This window comes from Mirounga angustirostris, unplaced genomic scaffold (assembly GCF_029215605.1).
Source record: "Mirounga angustirostris isolate CCGP_5_RB_7025 unplaced genomic scaffold, mMirAng1.0.hap1 SCAF_6, whole genome shotgun sequence".
Taxonomy (NCBI): domain Eukaryota; kingdom Metazoa; phylum Chordata; class Mammalia; order Carnivora; family Phocidae; genus Mirounga; species Mirounga angustirostris.
Window position 1 is genome coordinate 147401923 of NW_026991714.1, and position 20903 is coordinate 147422825.

General features: G+C 58.4%; 1 protein-coding gene across 1 annotated transcript in view; it reads right to left on the reverse strand.

Annotated features, from left to right (window-relative positions):
- The window catches only part of FAM53B (family with sequence similarity 53 member B), a 71777-nt gene continuing 50874 nt past the window's right edge, over nt 1-20903 (reverse strand). Inside the window, exon 4 of the mRNA XM_045870241.3 lies at nt 1-4152. Within this exon, the coding sequence (XP_045726197.1) occupies nt 3784-4152 (369 nt within the window). The 3' untranslated portion in view covers nt 1-3783. The remainder of the gene's footprint in view (nt 4153-20903) is intronic.

A 20903-nucleotide genomic window follows, 5' to 3' on the forward strand; every position in this document is an offset into this window, starting at 1 on the left:
CTGGGTACTGAACCAGGAAGCTTTATTTACACCAGTAAGAGTAACAAGCAAATTCCTGAGAGACTAGAGCGGCTCTGGTGCAGGACAGTCATGGCCCGCGCGGGAGGCCAGGCAGCCGCGGGCGGAGGGGGCGGCGCGGGCCCAACGCGACTCGCTCCGGCCGCCTCACTTCCTGCAGCCCCCCCGTCAGCCCACGCGCTGTCCCCGAGCCCGGGACATCTCCCCCACGCACTGAAAACACAGCTTGTTTGCCAAAGAGACTATGCTAGAAGATCAGACTATCCTACCTAGGCTACGGGATCTCTGCTGTGGTCTGGGGTGGGGGGGGGTTTCATGATTTTTTTCTCTTCTTTTCTCTTTAAAGATGAGGCGATGTTTTCTCTGACTGGAGCCAATGGGAGGGGTTTGACCAACTGTGCGGATGTGGCAAGATGTGGCTCACTACCTGTCGGGGGGGGGGCAGAGCGGCCGGCCGAGCCCCGGGCCCTGGCCCGAAGCGGTCATCGTTCGGGGAACGGCCCCAAGGCCACGGACAGCACGTGACTCTAAGCTCACGGGCAGACACGGAGGCTCAGGCCGGGCCCTCGGCAGAGCGCCCAGGGGTCTGAAATACCACGGAAGCTCGCTCAGAGCGGTGGTGCCCCGAACGCCCCCCCCGGCCCCCCCGCCCCCGGGCAGCCTCAGCCGGAGCAGGGAGCTCGCACACCACCCCTGCACTAGGAGACCCATCTGAACATTTGGGTTTGTTTCCTTTTCAGTGTGGACCTTTCCTTTATTTAAATTTTCTTTGCGCGTACAAATTCGCAGAACTTTCCTGCTACAAACATTTTGATGACAAGTAAGGCTTTCCGAGAACGAAAATCTATGGATGATCGACACAAGCGCCCCCGTGGCCCGGATGTTGTGTCTGCCCGCGGGCCCCGCACCGGGCCCCGGCCTCCACCGCGAGTAAGGCAAGAGGGTTTGTGGTAAACGGTGAGGCTACGGCCCTGACCCCGGCCCCGCCCGGCCCTGCCCGGCCCCTGCGGGCAGACAGCGGCCCCGGTCAGTCCTGCGGCCATAGAACATGCTCCTTCTGGAGTAGGTAGGGATGCACGCGCCAGGGACTCTCCTCCCCACCCCGCTCTCCTGGAGCCACGACCCTGCGTTTGTCCTTCAGGGTCGCGGGCAGGCAGGCGGCTTAGTTCAGCCCTCCCTCCTGGCTCAGAACATCCTGGGTCTCCCTTCAGAGGCAGGAGCTCCCGGGCATCCCCTAGGAGGGGCAGAGCCTGGACGACGGTGGGGCTCCTGCACGGTGAGCCTGCCAGCCCGCCCACGGCCGCACGGGGACAGCCGCGCGCGGTCGGAGGGAGCCCCTGGGTGAGCCTCCCTCCAAGAGCCTCCAGACCAGAAGTCCTGGCGTCAGCGGGGCGGAGCACGGACACGCCTCCCTGGACAGTGGGGTGGCACCTGCCACATGGGGTCGGCGCTCTCCAATCAAAGGTGAACACGAAACGACTGAAGGGCGTTTCTTTCTCTGAGCAGAAGGGACAATGGCCATCCTCTTCCCCGACTGCTGCTGCTGGGGGCTTGGGCTAGGAGCTTCAGTGGGAGTGAGGACAGCAAAGAGGAGCCTGAGGATGCTGGAGGGCCAAACTCTGCCTTGCGCTGGGGTACCTTCTGCCCGAAAGTGCCCTGGGACTGGGTTTGTGGGTCGATGGGACCCGCTTGGGAGGCGGCAGGAAGGCTTGGCCTTCCTTGCCACCAGGCCTAAGAAGGGGGGAGGTTGCCGGGCAGGGTCTGAAGGCAGGTCACCTGCCCCATAGCCCTGTGACACACACCCATTACCGTGTGCCTCCCCAGGTGACTCTGAGGAGAGGCTGCTGGGGGTCACCGCTTAGGCCCCTCTGGCTCAGCTCTCGGTCCCTCTCTGTGGCCTGGACCAGGAGATGGGGCCCCGCCTCTCCTTCCACAGGAAGGACTGCTTCAGAGGCCACTGTGGCCACTCTTGGTGTGGGCTGGGTGCCGGGACTGCCCACCCCAGGCTTTCTGAAGACACGAGGCACCAGTGTGTGCTCTAAATTCCTAATGCTGCCAGACGTCACCCAACAACGACCCCAGCCTCCTCCGGGTCTGTTCTAAGAAGACATGTCCTCCATGACCCATTGTGTGGGGATCAGGCAAGATGGCAGGTCTACCCAGAGCAACCAGCTCCCTGCTTTGTCTCTCCAGGGCCCTGAGGGGACGTGCCTTTGGTGGGAGCCACAGAAGGGTAACTGGTTCCAGCCCCAGGACCTGCCAGGTGCCCACACAACCACGATGCTATCCGACCTGAGGCTTTGAACACAATCTGGGAGGGCTATGGAGTTGACATTTTCTCTACAAGCATCTGATGGTTGATTTTTAAGAAACACCACCCTATAAATCAGAACTTGAGCACCATGCTTTTGATCGAGTAAAACAGTGAAGGTGTAAGTAGAGTTTCCCAAACAGGGTCCTTCTTTTGGGGAAAGAGGGTGAGAACCATTCGTACTCACGCTGTGGAAGAGAGGCGTTCGCTGTCCACAAAAAATGAGCAAAAGCAGAGAGACTACGAACGTGCCTTTGTTACGTGTCAGCAAACTCAAGAGAATACACCAGTTATTTTTAGCCCCATGGGGAAAGGACCCAATTGCTACTGTCTGCCGAAGATGCCAAGTTCGCTACAAGCCAGACACCAAGAGAGCAGAGCCCGTGTGGGGTGTCTGCCAGTCGGGCTTCCTGAGAGCGAAACCTCAGGGGGTTGGGAGGGGCGTTGGTGGGGAGGGGGGGTGCGGGGAGTCCGCAGGGGTGCGAGGAGCTGGGGACGCAGCGGTAGGCACCCTGCTCCCCCGGCTGACCAGCAGGGGTGCTCGTCTGGAGGTGGACGGTACACCCAGATTAAAGCCCGCAGTCCCACCAACCAGCGCGAATGTGCTGAGAATACTGCAGGGGCCTTGCAGGCCCCCCAGAGCAGCCAACAGACCTCCTCCACCCCCGAAATGTGCACAGGGCCTGGGTGCATGTACCTGCTCACAGCTCCTGCCTCCTGAGGGCATTTTCAAGAGGTTGCCTGTTACTGGTGACTTCTCCCCACTCACCGAATCAAGCTAATCACTCAGTGACAGGTTCACCACAGAGAATGGCCACCATGTGCCAACCCTGCCCAAGCGGCAAGTAGTTCTGTCTTTTCGGCCAACAGATCCACCCACGTCTACCCAACGCAGACGCCTCTAACGAGCAGCCCAAGCTGTTGCCCAGGCCCCCAGAGTTCCGACATGGAGAGCCCCCCGGCACGCCAGGGCCTCTGTATCTCGCACTTGGAATTAAGGCCAAACGGTTCTGATGTTACTACAGAGGAAAGCGTCTCCCGAACCTTCCCAAGCCTGAAGCAGGGAGACCTGGGAGAGAAGGCACGGAATACAACGGAGTGAAAGAAGCTGTGGGGCCGACCCCCCGAAATGAACCTGAGCAGGAGGCCGGGTGGACCTGAGCACAAGCCCGCCCCCAGCAGCCCCGCCGGCAGTCGCGCGCCGGGCAGCAGGCCCTGTGGGACCCCAGCGAGGCACCCAGCGGAGGGGGTGGCCGGCCAGGAACAGGGGGAAGGGGCCCAGACCGGGAAGCTGCTGTCGGGCTCTGGGGGCGCGATGGCCGCGGCCGCCGTGCTGGGGAGGGGCAGGCGGGCAGGCGGGCCAGCCTCTCCGGGGGCCACTGCGCTCGCTCGCCGGCACCCACCGCCCCCGGGGAGCGCAAGTCAGGCCCGGGACAGGGGCTCCCCACCGCCCCTCAGTTGTTCTCTATCTGTTCGATGTCCAACTCGCCGTCCAGGGAGCAGGGGCTGTTGCCGGCTGCCCCGCGGTCCCGCCAGGCCGAGGCCGGCCCCCAACTCCTGGCACAGCCCTCGGCCAGGGCGCAGCCGCCCGACTCCTCACAGCACTGCTCCTCCTTGCAGGCCAGCTGGTCGTCGAAGGCCGGGGGCAGAGGCTCGGGGACCGGGGTCCCGGCGGGGGTCCTGCCCCCCAGGCTGGAGGCCGAGGCCGAGAGCAAGGCGGTCCAGGACCTGGTGCTGCTGACGTGGAGGGCGAAGGGGCTGTGCGGGCTGCAGTCCTCCATCCCCGCGCTCAGGCAGCTGAGGCTGCTGAAGGTCTGACAGTTCTGTGGGGAGACAGACACACCGGTCACTGAGGGTCCCATGCCCGTCCCGAACCCAAGGGCCGCACACCGCAGACGGCTGGCTGCAGCCCCTGGGGCTATGTGGCGATGGGTCTGCTGGGCAGTGGCAGCCCACCAGAGCCCGGCCTCCTCCATCCTCTGGGCAAGAAGAGGGGCCACTGGCAGGTCGGCAGGAAGAAATCTGCCCCGGTCGATGAACACTGGGTTAACAGACGCAAAACCCAGTGACCCACAAATTAGGAAAGAGCCCGAGCTTGACGCTGCCCAGTCGAAGGGAAGCTGCAGTAGGAAGGCCAGGCTCCAAACCCTGCGCAGACCACCCTTCTAAGGGGCGGGCTGACAGAAACGCACCACCTCCCTTCAGCGGGCAATTTCGCTTCTAGAATTTCCATCTACAGAAAACACTTTAGGACGCATGCAAAAAATCAGCAAAATGACGACTCCTTGTCATACTGCTGAGTTGAAATGAAGCACAGGTAATCCGAATTCCCCATGGTAACAGTTCCATAAAGCACGTCTTTTCAGACAAGGGGAGGCGAAGGCTCTGCGGCCTTAGAAAGAACACTGCCGGAGTGAATTTCCAGACCGAAGGGAAACCTCATCAGGCTGCAGAGCTGCACAGAGGGGTCTAAGGCCCACCGACCCCCTCACCATGACCGGGAGTGGGAGATAGGGCCAGGAGGGTAGCGCTGACATCCCAGCCATCCAGAGAGCTGGTTCCCGTGTGAGCCTGAGCCCCGCCTGGAGACACCGACTCTCTAGTGAGGGTCAGGCCCCTGTGCCCTCAACAGGCACTCGGTGGTGGATGTCGCAGCTCTGCAGGTGGGAGGCTGGGCTCACCAGCTGGGGGCCTCAAGCAGACCCCTCAGTCACCCTGGCCTCGGCTGCCTCACCTATTAAGAGGCAAATAATGTTCCCTACCTTTCTGTAGGGCTCTTTGAGGGCCCAGTGGGAAATGGTGGCTGCCCACCAAGTGCTGGCTCTGTGTGGGGCCAGCCTGGGGAAGGAGGCAGCCTGGGGCCTCCCTGAGTGGCAGGCGCAGCTCAAACAGGACCCAAGGGTGCTTGGGGACACCCGTTCTAGAGAGGGGGCAGGCCCAGCACTGTGCACAAAGGGGTTAGGTTAAACGCCTGCTTTCACAACAGAGCAAAAATCGGGACAGAGAGTTGTGACGGCTAGGGGTGCCCACAGCCTCGCCCTGGGGACCCCCCCGCAGGACCAGCAGCAATGCCGTCCCTTTCAAAGGGGACCCGAGGGGAGAGATGTGCTGGAGGACAGAAGAGAGGCCTTTGGGCTCCGGCTGCTTCCCCGCAAGCACAGACAGCACACACGGGGGAGCGGGGCGGGGACCTGGAGCGCCGAGGTCACAGGCCCGTCCCGAGGGCCCTGGTCCTTTCGCAGGCTGCGGCGTTCACAGGTCACTCTGAAATGAAGATGACCACCAGCTGTCACGGCAAACAGGCTGCTGAAATAGGCTCAGCAAACGGAGAAGAAAAGCCGCTCTCTCCGGACGAAGGTGGCTATGCTGCCGTGTGCACGCTCATTGTTCCTGAACGCTCCAGAGCAAACTGGTCTCGGGTTTGCTTTTCTTGGAACCTTTTGATTAACTGAGAAAGGTGAAGGCTGGGGGGCTGGCCGGCTCTGGGAGAGAGCACTAGGATTGAAGAGAGAAGGGCTGGGCCACCGATGAGACCTGTGAGGCTGGCCCAGGCCTGGTGGAAGCCCAGGTCATGGCCTCGGCAGCCTGGCGGCCCTCCAGTCCCCCAGTCCGGGGCCACCGTGGGGTTCAGCAAGGCCTCCGTCCGCACAGTGCACATTCCGTTCCCCACCACAGTGGAGGGCTGGAGGCGGCTCCCAGATCAGAACACAACCTGACTCTTGGCCCCCAATGGGAGGGTCTCTGGGGCCCCTTCTGCCTCCCAGCCACTCTCTTATCTGCCTAGACCTGAGCCAGGATGCGAGAAGGTGGGCGGATGGCCTTGCCCGGACAGGGTCGTCAACCCCCCACCTCAGCCTGTGTCCCCGGCTGCCCTGGGCAGGAAGTGTCGTGGAGCCCTGGTGCCCGGGGAGCCCGATCCGGCACCCCCACACGGCTGAGCAGTTAGCCCCTTCACCCTGGAGGAGCTGTGGTCTGCCGTGAGTGGCGACATGAGTCCTGTTATAAAATAATAATGTCCATCGCTTCTCGGCCTTCTGGCTAAGATCAAGTATAAAATAATAATGTCCAACGTAAGCCAGATGTGCTACGAAGGGGTCACAGGGAATGCCCCTGGGGATCAGCCACGTCTGTTCACCCCGGGGTGCGGGACCCCCACCGCGAGCTCTAACAGGGCAACAGTGGGAAGTGCCGGCATAAAGCTGAGCGGGAAACGCTCCCGAGCCTGCATTCCCTTTCCCTGGCTGCTCAGACGGCCCCACCCAGACCGACCTCGGGGGTTAAAGGAGCAGGTGGGTGGGGGTGGAGGACTGTGTCTGACTTTATGGCAAATGTGACAGTCTGTGTCTGGGCACTAATCACGTTAAACATTAGCCACACCGGCAGCAGGACGCTGGGGACCCCAGTTTGCTGGGACCCTCCTGCTTTTGCCTGAAGTATTCCCTGAAGAGAGCTGAGGTCAGACAGGCTATCCCAGACCTGGACTCTGCCACCAATGAGTACCACGGCTTCAGACAAGACCCTCTAAGCTATGGACCTCAGCCCACCTGCCAAATAAGGGGTGGCCCCAGGTGCAGCTGTCTGGAATAACTGGGTCCTTTCTGCTTTGCAGCAGGACAAGAAGCTGCCAGGTCTGGTTGGTGAATGTTGTCACAGGCTGTCACTGAACCCCACCCCCCCAAAAGTCCTCAAAGGCACCTGCTCCTTGACTGCAAAGCCAATGTCACCTTGAAAACTTTGTTGACTCAAAACTCAGCCGTTTCAGCCAGAGGAAAAACCAAGACCAGCCTGCTGAATGCCCCAGCTGGTGGCAAGCCCCACCTGCCAGGGAGGAATGTGACCGACACAATGGGGCAGTGTGTGTCCCGCCCAGACTCCATCCCCGGGTGAGCCTACCCCGCACCGACACCCAGGGCCTAGGGCTACCCGATGCCCACCACGCCCTGGGGACAGGGTCCTGCCTAGCCTCTCCTGGCAGCTCACCCTCCCCAGAAGCCCGGCTCCCGCAGAACGCTGCTCGGGCCTGCTGGAGGCCCGGAACCCTGCATGCCCTCAAAAATGTCTGGGGAAAGCTGCTAACGAGTTCAAAGCACCACGTGAACACATCACTCCATGGTGAAATGATTGCTCCAGGACAAACAGTCCCCCACCCCAAACTCTGCTCTCCTGAGGCCCAGCCCTGGCCCAGGGATGGACCACCCACTTGGGCACAGGCCCGCTCAGGTAACCAAGATCAGAAGGAGCCATCGTGGCCTCAAGCTAGGGGCTGAAAACATTGTTCAGCACCCCAGTCCTAGAATCTGGGGTGACTTCCAAAAGGAGCCCCTAAATGTCAAGATGTTCCCATCAGACCCGCCAGACCTCAGCTCTAGCCAGCACATTCCAGCCCACCCCAACTGTACCCCTGGGCTTTCCCAGTCAGGAGCAACAAGCCTCCCTTCCACATTCCTACATCCTGCTGGGTGGGAGGCCCTGGGGACAGAGACAAAGGTCCTCACCTTCCACAGTGCACCCCCAGTGGAAGTCTGTGTGGTCCTCCTTGAGGACGGAGGCCCATCAGACCCTGAGCAGCGACAGCACCTCAAGAGCCAGGCCCAGCTCCCTTCTCTATGCCCAGTCTCCCCCACCCACACTGTGAAGGGTCCAGGAAGGTCACAGTCCCTCCAGATGGAGGCACCTGTGCCTGGGGCTGCAAGCTAAAAAAATACCCACCTCCCCCGGAAACTCAAGTTAACTCAATAGACACTCAGCCCCATCTTGCTGCACGTGCCAACTTGGGCCCACAAGCTCCTGCCCTCCTCTAGTGTTATTGCTCTGATGTCAGCCTGGAGAAGCACAAGGAAGGGAATCCAGAATCGTCTACTAGCTGAATTGCACCACAGGCTTAATCAATGAAGACAAAGAGCATAAAGCTGGGGGCAGGGAAACAACAGACTTCCCCCGAGAAGAGTTCGGGGATGCCAGAGTCCCCCTGGAGGAAGGGGTGGAGGCAGCCCACAGACAAGGACAAGGGTCCCCTTTCTCCTGACTGTCCTACCCTAAAGGGGGCAGGCTGTTCTCCTCGTTCCCGTCTCCCCGGGCACCCGCCCCCCCACCCCCATGCCCTGAACCTAGCACGCGTGGTGGAGCAGCTCGGGAGGGAGCTTCTGGAGTTGGAGGAACTGGGCCCACGTCTGACTCCTCCACTGCTGACTTTCCAGAACAGCAATGCAGGTCCTGGCCAGAGGCGGACTGCTGAGTCCCGCAGGAGCCCGGCAGCCGGGAGCCAGCCACCTGCTGTTTGCTGGGGAGCTGTGGTTGCTGGGGCCCCTCTCCTTAGATGTTCTGCGTCCTGAGCGTGGTGCCCCCACAGAGCTGCCCTTAGCATCGAACTGAGACAAGACATGCCCCCCAACCCCCAAGGCACACCCCTTCCCAGACAAGAGCTGTGGCAGAGCCCTCCACTCCGGCTTTGGCCGCTGGTCTTCTAGACAAGCACACTTGGCTTTTCCTCCATTGAAGGCTGTCCCCCCTCTTTTCAATCCAACTTTACAAATCTCTTCATGTTACACATTTTGAGGGAGCTACCTCCAGTATAAAGTTGGGCATAAAGAAGCCCAACTCAACAAGTCAGGACGGTCAGACCCGGTGCCGTCCTGGCCTGAGCTGCCTGGAGCCTTGCAGCTGCTCTGCTGGAAGTTGCTGGGCCCAGGGCTCTGGCCAGGCAGAGGCATTTCCTCCCCAAACACTGTGACGAGAACAGAACTCTCCAAGTATCAAGAGAACACCAGGCCACGAGAATGGCTAGCGGCCTGGAAATTTTCTAAGTCTCATTTATGCTGGAAGTTGGCACAGAAACAACCAAGAAGAGAAAACATGAGGTTTCCTGGGGTGGGTCTTATTTTTTGTTGTTGGTTTTTTTTTTTAGTATCTCAGAGAAGAGAGAAAGGTCCCAGCACACGCTGGGCCGAACGTGAATCCCTCTCTGGCAAATGTGAATTTTGCGTGAAGGCCAGCTCTCTCAGAGGAAGCCCCTGGGGCCCGAGGAGTCAGGTGCGGGGGCTGCTTCTCCCAAGGCTGCCCTGGATCAGCGCTGTGGGGGGTTGTGGTGACAAGCCGGGGCTGGAGATGGCGGCCGCCAGGGGGCTCGGCCCTGTACAGGCTGGCCCCCCGCTCTGGGCACCTCGTCACCATGCCCCTGCTACAGCCCAGCCCCACTTCCTGCACGGGGCGGGTCAGCTGTTCGCCCAGGCCTGTGTCAACCCAGCCCACTCCTGTGAAATGCTTACCTTTGGACTCCACAAGAGGCAGCCTTTTTGAGCCTGGACTGTTTCTCCACCCACAGGAACAAGGGAAACCCAGATAGGCCCTGAAAAGGGGAGCCTCTGGGGCCCAGTGAGCCCTGCTGATTTGGCACTGGCTATCCGGGGCTCTCCTCCAGATCACAGGTTCTAGAATCAAACAGCCCAGAGGGCCAGGGACTATCTTTGGGGCGTAATGATGGCCCTGGGCAGTTACTAGGATGTCCCTGGCTTCCTGGGCCACCGCTTCCTCAACTTACTTCTGCGGAGTCCACACGTTTGCTGAGCACCTCTCTACCTGACCGTCCAAAACCCAGCTTTGCATCGCCCCCTCTGAAAGCCATCCGCGAGCCTGTGTGCACCGTGCCTAGCCCTGAGCAAGTCCTGACCCTCCACCCCACTGCCTGGCCCGGGCACCGGCTCACAGTAGGTGCTCAGGGCAGCCTTGGGGGATGAGAAGGAAGGACCCACCTGGTTTGCCCCACTGGCTTGGCTAGTGTGCCTGTGCAGCCCGGAGGTCCCCAAGGTACGGTGGGCAAGAACAGGCCTTGGTGGCCAGAGCCCGGCAAGCCCTCTGAACGGTGCCTCTTGGCTCCACCAGGCCACGCTGTGACAGACATGGTTTCTGCACCGGGCCCCCAGGGGGGCAGATGGCCTGCCTGGACACAGAAGGTGCGGAAGCCAATGCGAAAGGGCCTTCCAGCACTCAGGCAATCAGAAAACAAACATTCTGTTTCTGCGGCGTGCATCCCAGCCAGCACACACTCAGGACAGGACTTGTGAAACCACCTCGCTCTCGGGTGGGGTAAGGAGAATTCCTTGCCTAACAAAAGTCCAGGGACCTTTCCAAAGCACACAAGGGCTCTGGCAGGGGGCCAAGGTTTAACAGGCTGCTGGGATGCATGAGGTGTTGGGGGACGGCTTCTACAGCAGCAGGATTGGGGGGCATGGAAGGGGGACCCTCAGAGGGCATGGTGGGCATGGTTTCTGCCCAGCTGCCTGGAGCTGGGTCACATCGGGGCACAGGGAGCCAGGACTACAGAATATTGGGGCCCTTGCAACTCCATGTCTCTGTTCCAAATAGTGGCTTCCGGAGAAAGAGGATCCTTTTTGGAAAAATGAGTAAATTGTCAACCAGTTTAACAACTGTATTTTGCAGACTGGCAGACTGAGGTCAAGACCAGGGATGAGACTTGCCCCCATTTGCACGGCTAGTTGATGTGCAACCAGACCTCTGACTTCCAGGCTGTGCTCGGGAGAACATCTGATCCTCAGGCAGGACGGTGACCCAGAAAGGGCTAGACAAGCCCGGGCTGGAATCCCAGCTCCCGTGTGCCCTCTGTGGGACCTTGGCAAATCATTAAACTTCTGAGTCTCAGTTTCTCATTTGTACCAGGAGGCTAAGAAGAGCCCCAAAGTCATAGCATTGTTTGGAGAACTGACTGCAATGAGAGCACCAAGGAGGCCAACGAAGGTGCTTGGCAAACCTGAGCTCCTCCCGCCTCCCCCCTTCACCCCCCGCCACACTGTGCTCAGGCCCAGCGGGTGTGCCCAGGGCACTCTGGGGACACAGCACTGCACAGCGAAGGCGTCAGGGGCCTCAGCTTTTGGAACAGAATCTATACTACGGGTGGTCAAATCCAACTGCCCTTTTTTTAAAAAAATTTTTTTATTTACTTGAGGGAGAGAGAGAGTGTGAGAGAGAGCACGAGAGCAGGGTGGGGGCAGAAGGAGAAGCAGACTCCCCATGGAGCAGGGAGCCTGATGCAGAACTTGATCCCAGGACTCTGGGATCATGACCTGAGCTGAAGGCAGACACTTCACCAACTGAGCCACCCAGGCGCCCCCCAACTGCCCTTTTTAATCCAAACCTGCTTTCAGGAGCAAGAAGACACGGCAGTGACACAAAAGGTAAAATCTCTAGGAACAGAAACAGAAAAACTGGTAAAAATCATACGAAGAAAACCATCAAGAACATAAATGCAGGCTTGGACAAAACAGAATAACACAGTGTGTTGCAGACGGGAAGACTCAACCTCAAAAATTCTGTAAATTCTCCCCAAGTGAATTCCTAAGCTGAATACAATCCCAATCTAAAATATCAATGGCACCCCCCCCCACCATCTTCAAACAAAGTGATTCTCAAGTTTTTAATGGGAAACAACAGGAGAGATTAATCAGGAAAACTGTATGGAACAGTGAGGAGTCTCTACCAGATGCCAAGACATACAAGAAAGCCTTAATAACTAAGAGTACCCTACCACGTGAGGACACAGAGACTAAGAGACCCAGCTCAGTACACCGTGCAGGTGGAATCTCAAAGCACAGAGCAAAAGATGGAATTTTCGTCGCTGATGTTGAGATAAATGGGGGGCCATTAACAAAGAAAAAAGAAAAGTGGGCTCCACACTCATGCCATATACACGATGAAGTCCATCCACACGGACCAAAGATTGCAATATGAGCCCTAGAAACACGGGAGAATCCCTTTATAATCTTGGGATAAAGGGGCCTCTCTAAAACTCAACATCTAGACCCATAAAATAGTAAATTTGATAAAAACACACACAGGTCAAAAAAATGCCACAAGCACTGGAGGGAACGTAAAATTGTACAGTCACTTTGGAAAACAGTCTGGCAGTTTCTCAAAATGTGAAACACAGGTTACCACGCAACCCAGCAATTCCACCCCTAGGCGCACACCCAAGAGAAACAAAGATATGTCCACACAGAAACGTGTGCACGGGGGTTCACAGTGACTTCGGTCATCTTGTCCCCAAAGTGGAAACACCTGCACTGTCCACCAACCAGTGAACACATCAGTAAGACGCAGTCTGTATGGACGACGGAATACTATCCAGCCACAGAAGGGAGAAGCCCTGACACCTGCTGCCACAGAAGGGACCTTGGAAACACCAGGCTGAGTGAAGAAGCCACGCAGAAGACCACGTGCCGCATGATCCCAGTTACACAGAAAGTCCAGAACGGGCAACTTTCGGTCCAGAGTGTCAAATACAGGTTGCCCAAGGCTGGGGGCGGCTGAGGGTGATGGGAACTGACTGGGGGATACGGGGCTTCTTTTGGGGGTGATGAAGTGTTTTAAGATGGGTTGCAGTGACCCACTGGCACACTGATGGAAATACAGAAATTCAGGAATATATCAAAACCACTAAACTTGTACACTTTAATTTTTTTAAGATTTTATTTTTAATTTATTTTTTAAACGCATTTTTAATCTCTACACCCAACATGGGGCTCTAACTCACACCCCTGAGATCAAGAGTCACATGCCAGATGCCCCTGAACTTGTACACTTTAAATGAGTGAAGTGTACAGCATGTGAATTGTATCTCAATAAAGCTGCTAAAGAATGGCAAAAGCAAAGTCAAAGACAAAGAACAAATCAGAGATCAAGATCTGTAACTCATATCACAGGCAAAAACTAATCTCCCTAACACACCATTAAGGAGAAAAAGACCAATAACTCAACTTTTTTAGAAGGACGAATGAACACAGCTCAGGACATCCGAACAGCTTTCGAAAAGATGAAGAACAGAGGCTCGACTGCTAACAGAAAGGCGAACTGACACAGAGAGACCATATGTCACCCATCCACTTGGCAAAACCCGAGTGTGACCAGTGTGTGTCGGTGGGGACACGGGCCATCTGCAGAACCCATGAGGGTGGGCGGCTCCTACAACGTCACCTGGGCCACAACCTCAAGGTGACACACACATGCAACCCGTGGCCCAGCAGCCCTCCTAGTGGAGTGCATCCCCCAGAGGATCCACCTGCTGTGTCTGAAAGGACGCAGGAGCCCTGCAGCTCACCGCTGAACACGCCTGCACAGACTCGGGGGCCTGGCAGGGGGGCCTGGGAAAGACAGGCCACATCCACAGGACAGAACACCTTGCAGCTCGTTTCTGACATGGAAACACCTCCAGGGTCTGTCATTTAAGAGAGTGAAGTGCAGAAAAGTAGATATAGCAGTTATCTTTTGTATAAGAGAGGAGAATAAAATAAGAAAATTCTTATTTGCTTCTATTTACACAAAGGAGTTCTAGAAGGATCACAAGAAACAAAGTAGCAGTTAACCTGAAGGCAAGACTTTCCACTATTATTTTAATTTTTGAACACGTGAAGGTACTATCAAAAATTACAGTATATATGCGTGTGCGTGTGTGTTTATTTTAAGAGGAGGATACACACTAAGTTAGAAATTAAGAGAAGGATGATCCACAGGCCAAAATCTTACTCAAGTGGTCACTTCCCTTTTCAAAAAAAGGAGGTTCCCCCCCATCTCTCTATTAAATTATTTTGATGTTTCTCCATCAAATTTCTTTTTGACTTTCCTTCTTTGCTTATTGGCAGGAACGAGGCTTGTACATTTTTGAAAACTGCACTTTGCACAACCGTGCAGGAAAAAAAAAAGCCCCTACCAGCCCTGAGTTCCTACACTTAATAATCACCAAATTAAATCTGAGGTTCATACAAGAACCGGATGTGAAAACATCAGGAAGTGCCAGCCCCGAAGTGGCGAGTGCGCCACACATGTGCCAGACATCTGCGTGTGGGCGGGCAGTGCGTGGGCGTGCTCACCAGGCTGGTGGGCGCTTTCACGGAACACCGCTGGGTGGGGGGGATCCCTGGAAAACGTCTCACGGCCGCAGGGGTGCGCGTGGCTCCCTGCCCCCCCTCCCAGCAGAGGCTGGTCTGGGGCTTCCTGCTCCATGGGGGAGCGCGGCCAGGGTTGGTGGGCAACCCCAAGGTGGGGCTGGGGGCTGCTCTGTGCCCCAAACCCTGGCTCTCCCAGAACAAGGCCCGTCTCTCGGACGCCGCCAACCCCGTGCAGTTGGGCCTGTGTCAGCCACTCGAGCAGCTGCCCAGCCCTGCCCGCGGGGGGCGCTAGGAGGAGGCTGTGTGTTTGCCAGGAGGGGGTGGGGAGGAATGGCCTCTCGTGCCTGCAACAGCCCCGGCACCGAGTGAGGGGACCTGAGGACATTTGGGCCAGGCGTCCACAATTGTGGTGTGTGCGCTGGAGCCCCCCGTTTCCAGCTGCCATCATGTTTCTACATCTGGCAAAGAGAGGAGAAGCAGAGATGAAGTTCAAAGTGTCAAATTCAGCCATACTTCCTTCCGATTTGGTAGGGGGAGACCTCTTCTCCACCCCCACCCCCAGCCCCCACAATAAAATCTAAACCATGAGAAAGGTGAGCAAACATTGCAGGAACATGACTACCTGATTTATCCGCTCAAACAGGCCTCACATGGAAAACTGCAGAAGCGACGTCATCCAGAAGCTCCTCACGGGCTGCCCCTTTCAGGTGACAAAGTGCTCCCCATCTTAGGATGAGCCTGGCTTCCCAGTGGGTACCCACGCCCCTCCCTGTCCACTCCCAGGAGCCAGCATCCTGACGGGTCACAGACCGCACTGGCTCTCCTCACACTCGGCACCTGTCTATGTCGCCAGAGTGGGAGGGCGGGCTTGGGGAGCAGGGATGTGGTGGAGCCCCAAAGCAGGGGTGCCCTGCTCTGCCAAGCTGCCTGAGAAGAGGCTCCAGAAGACGTGTACAAAGTGTCCAGCTCTGCTCACTTGTGCAGCACAAAGGTGGGCTCCCTCCCCAAACCCAGAGAGGCTCCTCACTGACTACATAGCTGGCCATGGCAGGTGACATGGGTCCCCTCCCAGCTCTGTGACTTGGTCAAAGGCCAAGAGTCCGAGGGCGACGGCTCCCCGGGAAGGTGCTGCAGGTAGGAGAATGGTCCCCGGTAGGGGCAGCAGAAACGAAGTCTAGGTGCCACTCAGGAGGGCCTCCATCTGCCCTCTGTTCTGGGAAGGGGTGGAAGGGGTGGTTCCCAAGGGTCGCCCTTGCTGGCTCTGGGCCTCACAGCCGGCTGCAGAAGGCAGGAGACAACGAACATACTCCAAGGGCAGTGTAACCCAAGATGCGTCTGATGGGGATGCAGGCACCTGGCTTCTGGCTCCAGCCCGCCACACACCAGGTGTGTCCTGGGAAAGTCCTGCCGGCTCCGGGCCCATCTGCGCAATGAGAAAGTTGTCCTGCCTGGGCCCGGGGTGTCCCCGCCCTGCCCTGAGAAGCCGCTGCGCCCAACCAGCTTTGACGCAACTTGAGGCCTGGCACCAAATCCAAATCAGAACTGTTCCTCTGCCCCAGTGGCCCCAAATGGCCACCCTGAGGCCAGACCCCGTTCCCAGCTCCAGGCCTGGTGGGTCCCATGAATGTCCTCACGGGCCTCTCAGCTCATTATGGCTCAGACCTGACCCAGCACTTTCCTCCCTGAGCCTTCACGAAGAGCAAACACCTCACGCCAGGGCCAAAGGCCCAGTTTTCGGCTCCTGGCAGCTCCATTCCCGCCTCGCCTGCGGCCCCCCTGCCCACTCAGCTCCCTCTGGAAATACCCTCCCTCAGCCAGGATCACCCCTTTCCCAAACCTCTCTCTCCCCTTGTAGCCCAGCTACAACTGTCCCCGGCCCCCCGTGCGCGCCATCCTGGAGCCCCCACACCCACACCCGTGGGCGCTCTGGTGGGCTCTGGAGGGCCCAGGCAGGCAGCAGGCCCTCCGCTCAGGCACCCTTGATGCCTGGAGGAGTGGGGTCGGCTACTGGGTACAAGGCTCAAGTGGTGACCCAGCTGGGGCGGAACCTGCCGCCAGGACAGGGTCTCCTCCGGCTCCTTATGCAACTTGTTTCCCTTTCCCCATCTGTGAAATGGGGAAATAAAACCGCTCTCGTGGGGCTGTGATGGCGATGAAACGAGATCACACGCAGGGCCGAGTCAGCGGGGTTGCGACACCACGTCGCGGTGCCCAGCTGCGCCGGGATGGAGGCGCAGGGGCCCGAGCCGCGGCCCCAGGAGGAGGCGGCGGCGGGACTCGCGGTGAGAGCTGAATCGCAGGCACGCCGGGCGAAGGGGCGGTGCGGGCCCGCGCTGGCCACCAGAGCCCCGTGGGGGCGAGGAGCGGCAGCGGCCCAGCATGTCCCGGCTTGCCCGAGCACGGCAGGTGGCCACGGACACGCCTGCTGGCACCGGGTGCGGCAGGACGTCCCCGGGCACATTCCGCTTCTCTGGGCCAGCTCTCCCCACCCCCGGAGCCAAGGTGAGCAGCAGGGATGCTGCGCGTGGGGTCCTGGTGCTGAGCCCCAGAGGCCCCATGAGAGGAATGCCTCACGCGAGGGCTTCATCTCAGCACTGGCTTCGCTTTGGGGCGGGGATGGGGGGCTCACCCTGGTCTCTTGCCCACCAGGTGCCCTTCCCGGTTCCATCTCTCCAACCAGATCCAAAGCTGCAGCAAGGCAGGGCTTGCATCCCAGAGCAGCTGGACCAGTGGACCTGGCTCAGAGCCCCCAGCTCTGCCCAGCGCCCCATGGGTCACCTGAGCAGGTCCCATCCCCTCTCACAGCAGCTCCTCTGGGCTGCAGGGAGGGGCGACCGGAGACCACCGTGGGAGCCAGAGGGCGCACAGATCTGGGAGGCCGCGCTGTGCTTACTGGACTTCTATACGCCTGTGGCCGCCAGCCCAAGGCACTCCTCAGTCTCTGCTGACCGGGCACCCCTAGTGCAGGGGCTCCTGGGCTAAAGGATGGGGCACCATGGGAAGGGGTCCTGGGTTCTCCAGAACCAGGCCAAACCCAGCCAGCAGGAAATCCAGAGTCCAGGCCAGGAGCAGGAATCCGGGAGACATTTCCTTAAAGGGCACTAGAGGTGCCGGGAGGTCCGCGAGAGGCTGTCAAGGAGCCCCATCTTCAGTAGAAAGTGTGCGGCCCTGAGCACACAACCAAACAGACAGCAGCGTCTGAGCTCTCTAGCTTAACGATTCTGGACGAGTCATTGCCACTCTTAGAGCCAGGATGGGAATCACGACACCGACCTCGTGTGGAAGGGAGCGTGCAGATGGCCCAGTCAAGGCATCCGAGCACCGACAGAATGTGGTTCCCACTTGGGAGGCCTGACCACAGGCTCCAGAAGGGCTGGCCAGGGCGGGTCTCCTTTCCTTTGACTTTCTCAGGGACACACCTCAACATAACTGTTAATTTCCTGATAGGCTAATTTTTCCCTTTCTATTTTTTCTCCTCTGTTCGTTATTGTTTAAGTGTTTGGCAGGATGTGCAAACACAGCACCCGCATCTCGAGGGGCACCCAGAAGGCCCAAGAAGCCCACGCGGTCTGAGCTAATATACCTGAGGGGATGCCCAGGGCCGGCACCTCGTCCCAAGGGACGGGCTCTGCCATCAGCCCTGTGTACGTGTGGACAGCCCAAGGCTGACTCAGCAAACTCCCACCGAAGGGGCAGCGGCAGGGCCAGGCTCAACCCGGCTCTCTGTCTGTTCAAGGCCTGTGCCCTTACCCAACACGCTACAGAAATTCAGAACAGAAACCCAACCTAATTTCCACCCAGCTAGAGCCACCAGCCATCCTCACCTGCTACTTGAAAACAATTCCAACAGCCAAAGGCTCCTGGGACAACGAGGGCTCTAAGAGGGCCCCCCGGGGAATGTGCAGGGCTGGCTTCTGCCCTCAAGCACTCCGAAGTCCAGACATTTCTTCACGGATAGGAAACTGACTCACGAGGTTGAGCTATCGTCAATTCCCCCCGTCGTCCCCTGGACTCTTGTCTTGCTCGGGAACAAAGTCAGCATTTCTGGGGGGTCGTTCTCGTGTGCTAGCAGCTGTGGGGCCTCTGATGACAGGGCTAACGTTTACTAAGCATTTATGGCGAGCTTCTTCACAGGGACCGTCCTGCTGAACCCTCTCACAACCACCCCGGGAGGGGGGCAGTGCGCCACTGACATCAGAGCGTCAGGAAGGTGCCAAGGCCCCACAGGGAGCGAGTCGGCAGTCGGCCTGCAGGGCCAAGGGCCCAAGTGCAGGAAGGAGGGAGAGAGGGGAAGGACAGGGCCTCCCTGATCCAGGCCGCCGGCAAGGCCGCAGCCAGGCAAGAGGCCGGCGGGGGGTGCGCCCAGGCTGACCCCATGCGGGGCCAGATGGGAGGAAAGGGCAAAGGCCGTGAGTATATTACTTTCCTCTGGAGCCCACCCCCAGGTGATGAATGATGTGTCAGGGCGAAAGGCTGAAAGCGCCGAGGAGGAGGCAAACCAGCAAGACAAAACAAAAGAAACCAGCAGAGCGCCGTTACAACACCCTCGATGCGCACAGAATCCCAGGCGTCTTCCCGAGGGCTCCAGGTTGGCCCTTGCTCCCTTCTTTCCCTTAGATGTAAATGCATACATATGCATGTGTGTGTGCACATCCCTCGCTCTCTCTCTCTCTCTCTCTCTCTCTCACACACACACACACACACACAGCTCCGCCATCTTGTAATCGCTTCAAGATGCTGTGGCTCCCACAGTGACTGATGATGACACGGTCAATTTGACTCTGACCCCCCAGTGGCCCTCCGGGGCCAGAAGGGTGAGGTGAGCTGTAGTGGGGCAGGGGAGGTGCCCACCAGCCGGAGACCAGCTTCCAGGCCTGGGGCCCCAGCCTCTGGCCTCATGCCAACACTGGCTGGGTCCAAGTCAGGAAATGAGCCTACTTCTCTCTTGCAAAAATAAAAGTGTGTAACAATTTGGAAAAAGCACAGAACCCAGGGGGAAGTCCCTCACTGTCCGTCTGCAAGCGGCTGTGTGTCACCGGGGGAGGCCTGCGCTCACCTAGAACAGGGCACCCAGGGCCACAGGGGCCTCGAGGGATAAGGGTCTCAAATCCCTGCGGGAGCGGCCACCACAGCCTCGGACAAGAGCAGACCGAGGCTGACCCACCCCCAAGAGAGGTCCCTGCCCCTTGGCCCCTTTCTACCCTCTGTCTTCCAAGCAGAGAGGTAGGTGGATCCTAAGGAAAACAGCGGCTGACACACATGCTCCCTTGAACTGGGCATCTACTAAGTACAGGCTGCAGAGACTCAGTGCCCATGGCCTCACTTGTTCCCCTCGGCCCCCCAGAGGCTGAGGAGCCTGTCAGGTCAGCGAGCGAGAGTGGCCCTTCTCCATTTGAATAAAATGGCGTATGCACACAGCACCCTGAGAACCTCACGGGAGAGTGAATCCTGGGGGCCCTAACCGGCAGGTCACTGCAGCTGCAGCCGGTGGTTGTGCTGGTGGGCTCGGGGCGCCGGGCAGTCATTATTCTTTCCCCTCTCAAGGACACCCGACTGTGCCGAGGCTTATCAGCAATCTGCCCAGCAAGCAGGTCAGGGATCCTAACGAGGCTGGGGCCCCAGACAAGAGGGGGTGAAAGCTGAGCCAGGCACATAGACAAACCCCCCACAGTGACGGACCTTCCCCTCTCATCGAAACCTCTCCTGGAGGCTGTGGCCAGAGCAGGCAAGCTCCAAGGTCGGGCCAGAGGGGCCAGAGTGATTTTGCTGTGATAGACGGCCCCAGATGCCACTTCTCAAGCCCGGCACCTCCCCTCCATAGGAGGACCAGCCTTAGGTGGGGATTGGGGGGGTGGGCCCCGCCCTGGTAGCCCGAGAGACAGCTGGTGCTCAGGCTGGCTTGCAGGCATCCTGCTCAGCCACAAGCGGCCAGGCTGACGTCCTGCCAGCAATGTCCCCAAGTGAACAAGGAACCTGAGATCCTGTGGGTCAGTACCCGACCCGGACACTTGTACCCTCACAGTTTATGTTCGCAGAAACACAAGAGCGACTCCTAAAAGGGTGGCCTTTTCTCTCTTTTGCCCTTAAAACTGGTTCTCACTGCAAAACTAAGTATGAACCAAGAGGTCTCCGCCAGTCCTGCTGGCAGGGTGGGGGTGAGTCCAGGATAGACCCCTTTAAATTGCAGCATAAAGCTCTCTGGCGGCCGGGCTGAACTGCCTTTCTACTTCCCGCTTTCTCTCGCGCTCCCTCCCTCTTTAATCTTGCCATTGTCCCCTCCAAGAGAGACCTCATAGTGTTCCCATGAAAGCAAGAAAAATGGACACTCCGGAAGGTATTGTGGGACCTGCCCGGGCAGAATCGCTCACATGCCTTTTTTCTCACTATTAGCTTGGGATGATCTTAGAGAAAGAAAAAGAGAGAGGGAGACAGACCCGCACACAAAAAACACAAACAAAAAAGTCCCGTCCTCGATGGCTGGTGAGAAATAAAGCCGCTCTCTGTCTCTTGAGAGGAACATCAATTGTCGGAGCACCCAGGTTAGTGGAGAAGCACAGAATCAAGCGTCCCCGGCTGAAAACAAGAAAGCAACTTCCAATTGATTGGGGGAAAGAAATTAATTGCAGCTTTAGAAAAACCTTTTCTCTTCGGCAGGGCCTTAGGCCCATTGAAGCCCAGGC